At 40.2% G+C, this 11,770-nt stretch overlaps 1 protein-coding gene across 1 annotated transcript in view; it reads right to left on the bottom strand.

Annotated features, from left to right (window-relative positions):
- Positions 1-1,758: 1,758 nt before the first annotated feature.
- The window catches only part of LOC116038403 (A disintegrin and metalloproteinase with thrombospondin motifs 20), an 84,189-nt gene continuing 74,177 nt past the window's right edge, over positions 1,759-11,770 (bottom strand). The window contains exons 30-39 of the mRNA XM_031282783.2: positions 11,166-11,339; positions 10,104-10,274; positions 9,567-9,773; positions 9,256-9,385; positions 8,295-8,389; positions 8,101-8,195; positions 7,783-7,916; positions 5,211-5,302; positions 4,777-4,881; positions 1,759-4,474 (exon numbers count right to left, since the gene is read on the bottom strand). Of these exons, the coding sequence (XP_031138643.1) occupies positions 4,385-4,474; positions 4,777-4,881; positions 5,211-5,302; positions 7,783-7,916; positions 8,101-8,195; positions 8,295-8,389; positions 9,256-9,385; positions 9,567-9,773; positions 10,104-10,274; positions 11,166-11,339 (1,293 nt within the window). The 3' untranslated portion in view covers positions 1,759-4,384. The remainder of the gene's footprint in view (positions 4,475-4,776; positions 4,882-5,210; positions 5,303-7,782; positions 7,917-8,100; positions 8,196-8,294; positions 8,390-9,255; positions 9,386-9,566; positions 9,774-10,103; positions 10,275-11,165; positions 11,340-11,770) is intronic.

Here is an 11,770-nt window from a genome sequence, read left to right as displayed (position 1 = left end):
GATTGCACTGGAATGTCTGTACCTCAAAGCAGACTGTGCTTCATGGTGAACATCAATCATTAGTGTCTTTTATGAGGATTCTCTGTGCAGGTTTGTGTTTTTCAGCTCAGTCATTAAAGATGTCTGGTTTACGCTCACAGTAAACAGGCCAGGGATGCTTTTTCTTAACTTGTCCATAGCCTGGAGAGTCTGGAAGGACCTCAGTGCAGCTTGGTTTCACCGGAAAACTGCTCTTTGTTGTCATGCTTCAGGACTCTTCTAAATCCTAAGATTAGATTTTAGGAACCAGGGGAGGTTTCTGGCAAGATATCAAAGCAGGTCTTGAGAGACCAAAGTATCTGTTTTCATTTAATGTACAAAGCTATCTCTGTGCAATGAGCCCTGGAAAAGTGGCTTGTATATCAACTGTTGCCTTTTGCTGAAGTACCTGCAGCTTTATTACTGAGTCATTTTGGTGACATGATTCCTCAATCATGGTCAATGGTACTTTCCACCTCTTGGTGAAGTTTTCAAAGCTTACTGGGAACTTACCTCACTCATTGATTTAACATAACAATTTGATGAGTCATCGGGCAGTTGACAGCTACAGCTGTTTCAAGAACATGAGAGTATGTGTACTTCAGTGAGAAATGGATTTAAAGGTATTTGCTCTGTTTATGTGTCTCTTAAGTGGAACTAAACTCTAGAGTCATGTTGTGGAAATGCAACCTGCACCGCTAAGTGAATCCACATGAAGCCGCAGTCTGGCAAGCGCAAGCACCCAGCCAGTGCTAACCTGCTGCCCTTCTTTATTAACCAATTGGTCTCTCAGTAGTGAAGAGAAACTTTGCTATGGCGATAACAAAGACATTAGGGTTTACTCACAAATGTTTATCTGTGTAATATGTCCCCCTCCGTTCAAAAATGTGTTTTTCTTATTGTCCTGTCACTTCAATGTTTGATCTTCACTCCGCAGCATGATGTACGGCACTAGAAGGCTGCTCTGTCGTGAGGGAAAAATGTCTCTATGGTTACCGTAGAGTATGCTTATGGTTTAAGACCTGTACGAGCAGGATTTTGTGACATCACAGTTTAAAGCCAGATGTGGTCCAATATGAAACTTACACAAGTGTGATGTGCAGACTTGAAGCCTCTAGTGAGACAGAGGGAATGGGCTTTTTAGTGAGGTGGGATACATGTTGTTTGTTTGTTGACAAAGTGGTGATTAGAGCTAAATGCTAAACATCACCATCCTAACATGCTGATGTTGAGCAGGTATAGTGTTTGCCATATTCACCATCTGCTAATTAGTGCAAAACACAAAGTGCAGTTGAGGTAATGTGGCAATGTAATTGGTTTTGCAGGTAGCTGGTCATAAACCAAAGTATTGGACAAATTAAAATGTTAACCTGATGATGGCGCTGGGTGATAGGTCAGAGAATAATTGAAGCGATAACAAATTATCCTGACGGGGAACATTCATTTCGGCACCAAATTTCCTGGCAACCATCATGGCAGCCTATAGTTGTTGAGATATTTTACACAAAAAGAAAAATATCAACCTCATGGTGGTGCTAGAGGAAAAATCAAGGGATCACCAAAGTCAACTTAATTAACCCTCTGGGGACCATTAATGCACAAAATATCATGGAAATCCATCCAATATTGATATATTTCTCTCTCGACCAAAGTGGTGGACTGACTGACAGACCGACATTGCCATCCCTAGTAGAGATACGCTGCTAGCATGGCTAAACATAAACATAAATCAACTTGCGATTCAGCTCAAAAGCATTTTTTTTATTATTACTTATTTTTAACAGTGTTAGTATAGTAGCAAGTCATACAGTATAGATACGATTAGTAAGCATAGCACCAGAATCAATCATTCATTTCTTTTATACAGGCTACATAGATACTGTAGGTATATATGATTCTTAAAAACATCTTTGGATAAAGCATGGCAAACAAGCACACTGTTTCTTTATTCTGTACCAATGTCCATTCAATATTTAGCACACTGTTTACAATTCAAGTATGAATATTAAAAATACACGTCATAAGTTACAAATCTTAACGGTTATTACAAAAAGAAAAAAACAAACAACAGGATTACATTTCTATAAAATGTATGGCACATAGTGCATCAAGTATTCTTAAAATTTCTGATACAGACCTCATAGAACAATTGCCCATCATAAAAATGAATGATGGCCAAAGGTTTTCTAGCTGCTCACTGATTTTATTTATTTATCTATCTTTCAGTCATTCTTTTAATCAAAAGAAGCTGCATTGTCTGTGAGAGAAAAAAAATCTGCATCTACCTTCTTACTTTGGTTAAAGCTTAACATCCAAGTACCAGCATGTTAGGTGGCCTGATAGCTTTAGTAGTGGTCATGGTAAACGTAATTTATTTATATGTTAAGTACTACTCAAGGGCAGATTTCCTCATACAGTGGTTTATCTGATACAATATATCTGGCAACCTTGCAGCTAGATTTTCAGCTACATTAATGAGAGGACCATTACGTGCATTATAGGCAGATCCTACGTCTGCCAAAGAGCCAAAAGCCAGTGTTTTCCTTCTCAAGATCAGAGGTAATTCCAGTAGTTCAAAAGCACCATTTAAAAGATCCTCATTTAAGGTTAGTGGTTACACACTACAAATAGTAGTAGGCTAATACCTTCTTCTTTTTGTTTTTAGCAAAGCACACATACAATAGGACAAAAACATTAGACAATGGCTTCTCTGTTGGTAGTAGTCATTGTACCTTAAAACATAGAACATATCTACAGTCATTACAGAATAAATATGGTCAAACATAAATATATTACAACACATATCTCAGTAGAGCATGGGTGTTTGTGAGAGGTAGGGGTTGCAGGTACCTACAGTAGGCCCAATGGAGGGTGTGAGGTGAGACATCACACCTGATTCTGTGTCACAGTGTAACATATGAGAACTTGTCTGTGTGGCGAGATTAAAGAAAAACACTTGTACAAATAACAGAATCTTCATGGTTTAAAAAAACCCCACAGAAAATGTTTATACTGTACTTAAACACTAGGAAATATTGAAATATTTTAGCTATTTCCTCACAGCACTAATATTTATTCTGTCTCCATGTGACAGTCATATGTCTGTGGACTGTATTTGCATGTTAAGTAGTTTTGTGAAATACCCGACAACAGGCGACAGCAGACAGACTTTAGAAATACACAACAATGAAAACTAAAATGATCTGAAGTTGTTTTAAATCTAAAGGCTCCCTACGCATTCTTAATGTTTGACCTCTGATATAAGGCAGGTCATATCAGTAGTTAGTTGCTAGCTTACTCTTTCTTTAAGTCTTGAGCCCCAAAAGTCTAGTTCGACATTTTGGGAAATACACTTTCTTGTAATATGTAGTAAGATGTAAGTAAAATGAAAAGATCGATACCACGCTTATGTCTGCAAGTGGTATTGATCTTCTAATCTACTGCAACTCTTGACAAAAAAAGTAAATAAGAGTAAATGCCAAAATGTCAGCTAGTCCTTTAAACTTGTGTAAGGCCAAGATGATCTGCAGTGTAGCTCATTTAGTAGTCTCAAAAAAATACATTATTTTTGTATTTTTCTTTTTTATATATCAGCCTATTGGCCGTCACATTGTAAAACAATAATGCAACCATCCCTAGCATACTATTTCAATGTCTGTCTGTAGCACTTCTTTGTCACCAGAGAAGTGCAATGATTATTACATACAGTATATTGATTTGTATGCTGTCTCATTGATAGCAAGTCAATTAGATACATGGTAACTAAATTCTTACAGTGTAGCTGTAATAATAAATATCTATGAAATGTGGAAGGTCACATATAACAAGATTAGTTCCAGGTACTTCATGATGAAATTCTGGAAATACCAGACTTCACTTCATAGAATAACCACAAGAAAAAGTGTTTTTGAAAGATGAAAATTTCTTCCTTGAAGTACAAGGTTTTTCTACTGCTTATGTAGTTGCTTTCCCAGTGTCTTGAAGTGTTGTATCCCTTTGTATGATGCTTAAAACAAATGCATAACATAGTGTCATAAAAAAAGCATTTTTTTTTTTGTTCCAAAGCACAGAAGTGTTAGAAAGTCCATTGCAACACTGTTGGGATGCAAATATAGCTGGGTTTTCTTTAGAGTTAGCAGTCTGGATGAAGGACCTGACAGTGGCCCTGTAGTACTGCACAGTACATAGTGTCTTGTATGCCTTAGCTGCCATTTGGTAACTGGGGATGTTACTGTATGATAATTACTGTTAAATGCTTCTCCACCACACTCACAGACGACAACGGGGTCCAACAAATCACTATTATTGCATGTTCCTGGGTTACTGTCTTCAGGATAGATTTAGGGGTTTGGTCTCTGCATGGCTCTCAGTGGACTTGAAGGAGTAGGCCATTGTGAGCCTGGGGAATGCACTTCCCACAGAAACCACCACAGCGGCCGTAGATTCTTGTTCCGTCCTACAGACAAAGACAAATGAGAAAGGAAAGAGTGGGCGAGGGCCAGCTTTTTACGCCGAGTATGGACTCTTTATAAATGTCAGTGGGGATTCCTTTTCAGTAATTTCAGACAGAAATACAACATGGAAATTCAAATGACATTTCAGAGCAATAATCTCATTCCAATACTCCAAGACGAAGCACAATTACATCCCAGTAATAAATATATATATATATATATATATATATAACATCATGCATTTCTTAAGAGCCAAATGGCATAAGTCATACAAAAGACAATCGTTTTATAAATTTACTGTTACCTCAGATCTGTGGACTTTGACGGAAACATAGTTGCCCTGTGATGTCCACTTGGTGGCCTCAGACACTTTGAGACCGGTGCCAATCAGATTAATGCTGAACTGGCCCTGAAAACACATATCAGATTGAGTTATTTCTGAGCTCTTATTTAACTGGGAAGGTCAAGCTCATTCATATTGCAAAAAAGATCTGATTTGGCAATAACTGTGGAAGGAGTTGCTAAAATACATATTACTATGGGATGAGCACCTGAAATTGAGTAATAGAGTAGTTGGAAGTTATTGCCTAGGAAAGGGCATTTTTCCAGCAGGTCCAGGGAATTATTGCAGCAAATGTTTAGTAAAAATCTTTGACTTTCAGGCCACTAACACACATATGGCACAAAAGGACACATGAAACATTTTTATGAGGCCACAATGTACAGTTTTTCACCAACCTGTGGACACTTGGCTGCACTATAACAATCTCCCGCTGTAGCAAAGGGCACAGGTCGACCAAGAAGAGTCTGGGAAAACTGGAGGTCTGTGACTAGTAAACAGTAAAGATACAAATCTAAAGTTACAATGTGCAGAACAGCAGAAGTAAACATAGACTGAATACAGCTGCTCTAAAGTAAATAACCACACAGAGCATCAGCAACTACAGTTTATGCAATTAAATTTCATTGCAGGGTTGATGTCACTTCACTGTCACATCGCCAGATGTTTTTTTCTTTCTAAAAGCCCTTTCCACAAACAAAAGATCTTGCAATGAGATTGGTACGGTGGTCCTCAAGTGCAAATCACAACAGCAAATAGAAAAACACAACAGCAAATCATAAAACACAACGGCAAATAGGAAAACATTTCAACAAATCATAAAACACAACGGCAAATAGGAAAACAAAACAGCAAATATGAAAACACTTCAACAAATCATAAAGCACAACGGCAAATGGGAAAACAAAATGGCAAATAGGAAAACACGACAGCAAATAGGAAAACATGACAGCAAATATGAAAACACTTTAACAAATCATAAAACACAACGGCATTAACTTCTACCGGAAAAGGTAGGGCCTATCTAGCAGAGGACGGACCCTCCTGATTGGACAGACGGACTGTCTGTCTTTTAACAGACAGTCCGTCTGTTAAAAGTTTTTAACAGACGGACTGTCCGTGTTTTTCACCTCTCCTTCCTGTTAAAAGACAGACAGTCCGTCTGTCCAATCAGGAGGGTCCGTTCTCTGCTAGATAGGCCCTACTTTTTCCGGTAGAAGTTAATGCTGTTGTGTTTTATGATTGGTTGAAGTGTTTTCATATTTGCTGTCGTGTTTTCCTATTTGCCGTTGTGTTTTATGATTTGCCGTTTTGTTTTCCTATTTGCCGTTGTGTTTTATGATTTGTTGAAATGTTTTCCTATTTGCCGTTATGTTTTATGTATGGACTGTGTTGTGTTATGTAGGGCTGTCAAACGATTAAATTTTCTTAATCGCGATTAATCGTTGAATTTCTATAGTTAATCGCATGTTTTATCACATGATTAAAATTCTATTATTTTGTATTTCAGAACTATCGCAATTAACGTGTTAATGCTGACAGCCCTAGTTTTATGATTTGCCGTTTTGTTTTCCTATTTGCTGTTGTGTTTTATGATTTGTTGAAATGTTTTCCTATTTGCTGTTGTGTTTTTCTATTTGCTGTTGTGATATGCACTTCAGGGCTACCATAGCTTTGAGGTTTGAATGGGAATACCGAAATTAATCTGCATATCCTCTTTGAACCCTTAAGATCCACAATCTCAGATCTCTTTTAATGGTTTTACATAAAAAAAGTTCTGAATATCTTAAAATCCAAGAGGTAAAAATCACAGAATGACCTACAAAGAACTAAAACTCATATTTGCTATGATGTGTAGCTATTAAATAGTGACTTCCTAACAGTTTTGTGCAAAAGAGAGCAAAGAGATAATGAGATTGATAGGAGATGTATTACCCTTGGAGCTTATGAATCCAGGTATTTTACCAATGTGAAAACGGATATATAATGAAACCGGCTATCGGAAACAGTATTTCCCCACCGTTACAGTAGATTTGTAAGGAAACATTTTGAATCAATGACTCAATCTGAACATTGTTTTCCCCAACTCTCCTGTTCATTCCTATTCACCCTGCATTGTCACACATGATAACCATGTCCAGTACCTTTTCCTGCCCTCATCTCACATTGCCTGTATAAAATGATGATAAAGTTCACAAGATGCTTCCCTTCATCTTGAACTCATTACCCCCCCCCCCCCCCCCTCGGCTCTCTTCAAGCCGCCTGAAAGCCAAATGAGTACCATTCAGAGGGGGTGCGGGAACATGTGCTGTCAGGACCCAGACCAGACGAAAAGATGGAAGGATGACTGTGTAGGTTTTAATCCAACTTCCCCTCAGCGCACACACACACACACACACACACACACACACACACAGTGCACTAATCCACATACTTTAATCAAAGGCATACTTGGACACAACAGGGAAGGTGGAGCTGACTGTAATTTAATGAGCAGAGGAATATGGCCTGAAGATGTGTGTATTAGTGTGTCTGTGAAATGTGGGATTGCTTGCATGCTAGTATGAGTATGTCTTTGATACAGATGCAACTGAATAAATGGGTGTGTGCTTGTGTCTTCAGGTCTTCTTGTGTGTGCTCGCCAAAAGAAAAGATTTGCGAGGCAGCATCACATATTGTCTGTCTGTGCTCGAGAGCAGGCACGCATGTCTGTATGTTGCAAGCACGCATTCCTTTATTCTCGTGCTCACGTTTGTGCTGAGAGGCCCGGTTTCAAGTCCTGGCCTAGTGATGTGAACATGGCGCACTGAAAGGTCATCATTTTGACATCAGTGCAGAGAGTGTGGGGAAAGCAGCACATACTGCATTTGGACGAGTCAGTATTAACACTATGGGTCAGAGGGTCAAAACAACACTGATGTGTGGTCTCATTACAATAGACTCTAGGGCAATCACACAGTAATTACGCACTCATTATCCTCAGGGAGCTCAGGTCCAGGCGAACTTTGTGGAAGAGTGTGTGTCCTGCTGCTGAGTAGTCGTTCCTGCAGTCGCAGTCCTGTCTTCGGCTGCCGTTATACGGACATTCAAAGGGGTTGAGCAACCTTTGTATTAAGGACAATGAGCATCAGGATTTATTTAAAACAAACACAGGAATCTAAACACTCCTACAAACACTATATTTTACACACATGGTGTAATATGCAGCAGAGTAATTCTGAATTACACATTACATAATCATGGAGTCACAGCTCAAGTGGCGATCAGTCATCTCTGCATTATACACACCTGTGCCCATACACCTCGGAGTAGTTGTCTGTCTGACCGCTGCGCAAGGTCACATACTCCTTGGGGAAATCAGTCTGCATCTCAGCACAGTAAATCTAAAGCCAAACACATGGAGACAAAACATGAAAGCCTGTGGGGAAGCTGCAGGTTGAGTCATGATGTGTGTCGGAGCATTTCTGACAGAACATGCACACCTGTAGGATCCGGGACTTGACTTTGAGATAGTATTCCCCATCTATCTTCACACCCAGTCTCATCTGGACCTCTCGGCAGGAAGCAAACAACTGGCCTGGGAGAAGAAATATGAAGAGAGGAAGGAGAGGTTTCAGTGCAACGGCAACAGAGACCCTGACACTGATGTCTGCCACCATCTACTTGTGCAAGCCAGTCAGTAAATCTGTTGTCAACAAATGCCAGAAGGATTGCAAAAGATAAGTAATTAAACACCACTATGAGAAAGGATTGTAACCTGGCTCTGGTCTTCTTAAACAAGAGCTATTGAAAATGTCTCATTATTTGTGCCTCCTTTGTTTTCCCAGATTGCTGTAGAGCTCATATGAGGCTGATTAGCTGATTAGCATTAATACTGACGGCAGAACTGGCTGTCAGCCGAGCATATCATTTTAATATCGGCAGTGCCTGACTTGGCAGAAGCCAAGTCGGGAATGAACAGCTCAATGCGCGAGTACTGAAACATCTGAAATGTGGGGGAGTGAACCTACAAACTTTGGCTGTCGGGTTTTACAGCGTTCGCAAGTTCACAATGAAGGCTGCCTTGGCCCCAGCACACACCCCTGAGGCGTTTTGACAGACTGTCCATTTCACAATTTGTAGAAAACTGCTGACTGTCTATTTATTGTTCCACTAAGTAATCACTCCAAGAGGCTTTAAGTGGCGGTCACTGTTCTGCCTAATGTGTTAAAACAAAGCAAAAACTTGAGTTTCTGTAAACGCAATCAGACACGGTGTTGGTTGCCATATACAGCACAGTCAATTTAATTCCATCACTCTATAAATTCCTGGTTGTTAGTAAGCACTATGTGGATGATATGGTAACATTTTTGAGTTGTGTACTTAACAGCCAAAAAGACCTCTGGGTGTTTGAAATTAAGGAAGAGAAGATAAAAGAATAAGATGAAAATGAGTTTGACTGACATTCTCTGTCTTGACATGCAGCTTGAGACTCCGGTCTTTCTGAAGGACGGCAGTGTTTGGACGGTTGGCCTTTGGAGGTCACACACTCCACTCTGCGCTCCATCACTCCTGCCCCACAGGTCTGTGAGCACTGGTATACACACAAAAATACACACAAAAGCATTAATTTCAACAGCTACAAAACAATAAGAAAATAAGCTGCAATTGGCTCAAAATCCACAAATGAGATTTATCATCAGAATACACAAGTCATCAAAATGTTTTGTGAAAAGGGCGATTTCTCCCTGCCTAACAAGCGCTTTTTGTTTCACCTTGCTCCATGGGCCAACTTTCCAGTAGGTTGTGTGCGGGCAGTCTCTGAGGAGGCAAGGACGAGAGCCAGGAGGGTGGGGCTCAGGGCAGTAGGTGCTGGCAGGGGAGGACTGGGCAGCAGCATACGGGCGCAGAGCCTGAGAGGAGGGCATCACGGAGCAGGAGACTATACGCTGCTGGTAGCCCACATCGCAGCTGGCAGAGCACTGAGCCACACACAGATACACATTGAGAGTTACTAAAGACCAGCATGAGTAAATGTTTGCACTGAGCAATAATATCAAATACCAAGGTGGATTTCTTCTTCTGAGCCTCAGTGGTACAAATGTGCTATTGAGAATCTATCATCTGACTCATTGCCCATGCTTTCTTCCCTTTATTAAGCCAAATTCTGTTAAAATATAGACCAATCCAGTGGGGTTTTAAATGTTTGCATTTCATTTTAAATTAAATACTTTTGCTGTTTTTTACTGTTGGTTGGATATTTGGGTTGTTCATTAGTTGTATTTGCAATAGAACAAAGTCTTTATTCCTACCTGTGACCATTCCCCTGTAATCCACATAAAGTGGCAGGGAGATTCTTTGCACGGCTGGTGTGATAGTGGCTGGGACGATACCTCACAGTAATCATCCTGGACGGGTGTCATCCCTGGGCCCATGCACCTCACTTTCCTGCTTCTTACACCTTCTCCACAAGTTGCATTACACTACAAGGAAAATGTAACACGGGAAGAAATCAGTAAGAGTGAAAAAGAGTTCCAGCAGAGGGGGGGCAGTGTTGTACTTTCACCAACAACATCAATTACTTCTCAGACTCCTGCTTACCTCTTTAGAGCCCCTCCAAATGGACACTCCATATTATGTAAAGGTTCACACAAGTAGAGACAATTAAGTGTTGTGTGAAAATGCCAACATTAGCTCTTAAAAAGCACAATCCCAAACGTGTTCTAGTTGACAATGTTTCCTTAAAAAGATAAAAGTTAAGATGGTTTCTCTCAGGGCCAGTATTGGTTTATAGGAGCATTTAAAAGTAATGATATGGAGAAGAATCTTAAAATTAAATTATGTAAAAAGTCAGCTGTGTGTGGATTTTCAACTGTGAAATAAATGAGGCTGTAAGTTCTCAAGGCAACAGACAGGAATCTGAACACTGCAAACAGTCTGCAGCAGGAGGACACAGTGCTATGTCCCTACATGGTGCCCCTCTTTTATGCCTCACTTTCGAGGACAAAGCCCAGGACATTAAAGAAAGATGAGCAAAGAAAAAAAAACAGTCTGCTAGCGTGACACAGAAGAGTGATATTCAACAGGACAAAAGGGATGATGGCCATCGGTACTTAGAGGTTTGATATGATTTGCTGACAGATAGTTATCACCAAAGCCCTCACGATTGATGTGAGAGTAAGGGTACCTGCGGGTTGTCCATTTAATGGTGCGATGGAGAGAGAGAGAGAGAGAGAGAGAGAGAGAGAGAGAGAGAGAGAGAGAGAAAGAGAGAGAGAGATCTCAGCCAATAAAAACCTTAATGAGATGGTTAAACATCTGTTCAGGGGGGACTTGTAGATAGGAAGAGAGAGAACAAATGTGTCTGTACTCACTTCTTTCCATTCACCAGCGACCCAAGTGTAATGTGTGCATTCTGCAGTTTGGCATGGCTGGACAATGGCAGGACGCTGGTGAGCATCACATAGATCCTCTCTGACCCGTCCGCTGCCTTTTAGTCTGCAGTAAACATCTCGGTTGTGAACTCCGACTCCACAGGTGACAGAACACTAGTAAAACAGACACAGAACACACATCTGTACAGCATACTGTACGACCAAGGATGTAATGGGAGAGTAATACTTATTTTCTAACCTCTCACAGAGCTGATCCTAAAGGAGCATTCCACTGATATCACACATGAAGTTCAATACTCGTCATGAGGAGTACTACTGATGATGTCATCAGGGTTATCTTGGATTAGACTTCACATTTTCACAAAAAGTCTGTGTTACAAACTGAAGGGTGAGGTCTAAAATAAGTGGACATTTAGATAGGGGAGTGAATGAATGAAAGATGGGAAATGTAGAATCTTGGACTATAGACTAAAAGTCAGGATACGTCGGCCTCTGCTGCTTCGATTTGGGTCCCTCTGTATATGCTGCAAATTTGTCCTAGTGGCTAACCATGGTACTGCAAAATAAAAAATCTCATCTACCAC

The sequence above is a fragment of the Sander lucioperca genome, chromosome 7 (assembly GCF_008315115.2).
Source record: "Sander lucioperca isolate FBNREF2018 chromosome 7, SLUC_FBN_1.2, whole genome shotgun sequence".
Lineage (NCBI taxonomy): Eukaryota > Metazoa > Chordata > Actinopteri > Perciformes > Percidae > Sander > Sander lucioperca.
The sequence above is the reverse complement of the archived record's forward strand: the minus strand, read 5'-3'. Positions and strand labels throughout refer to the sequence as shown.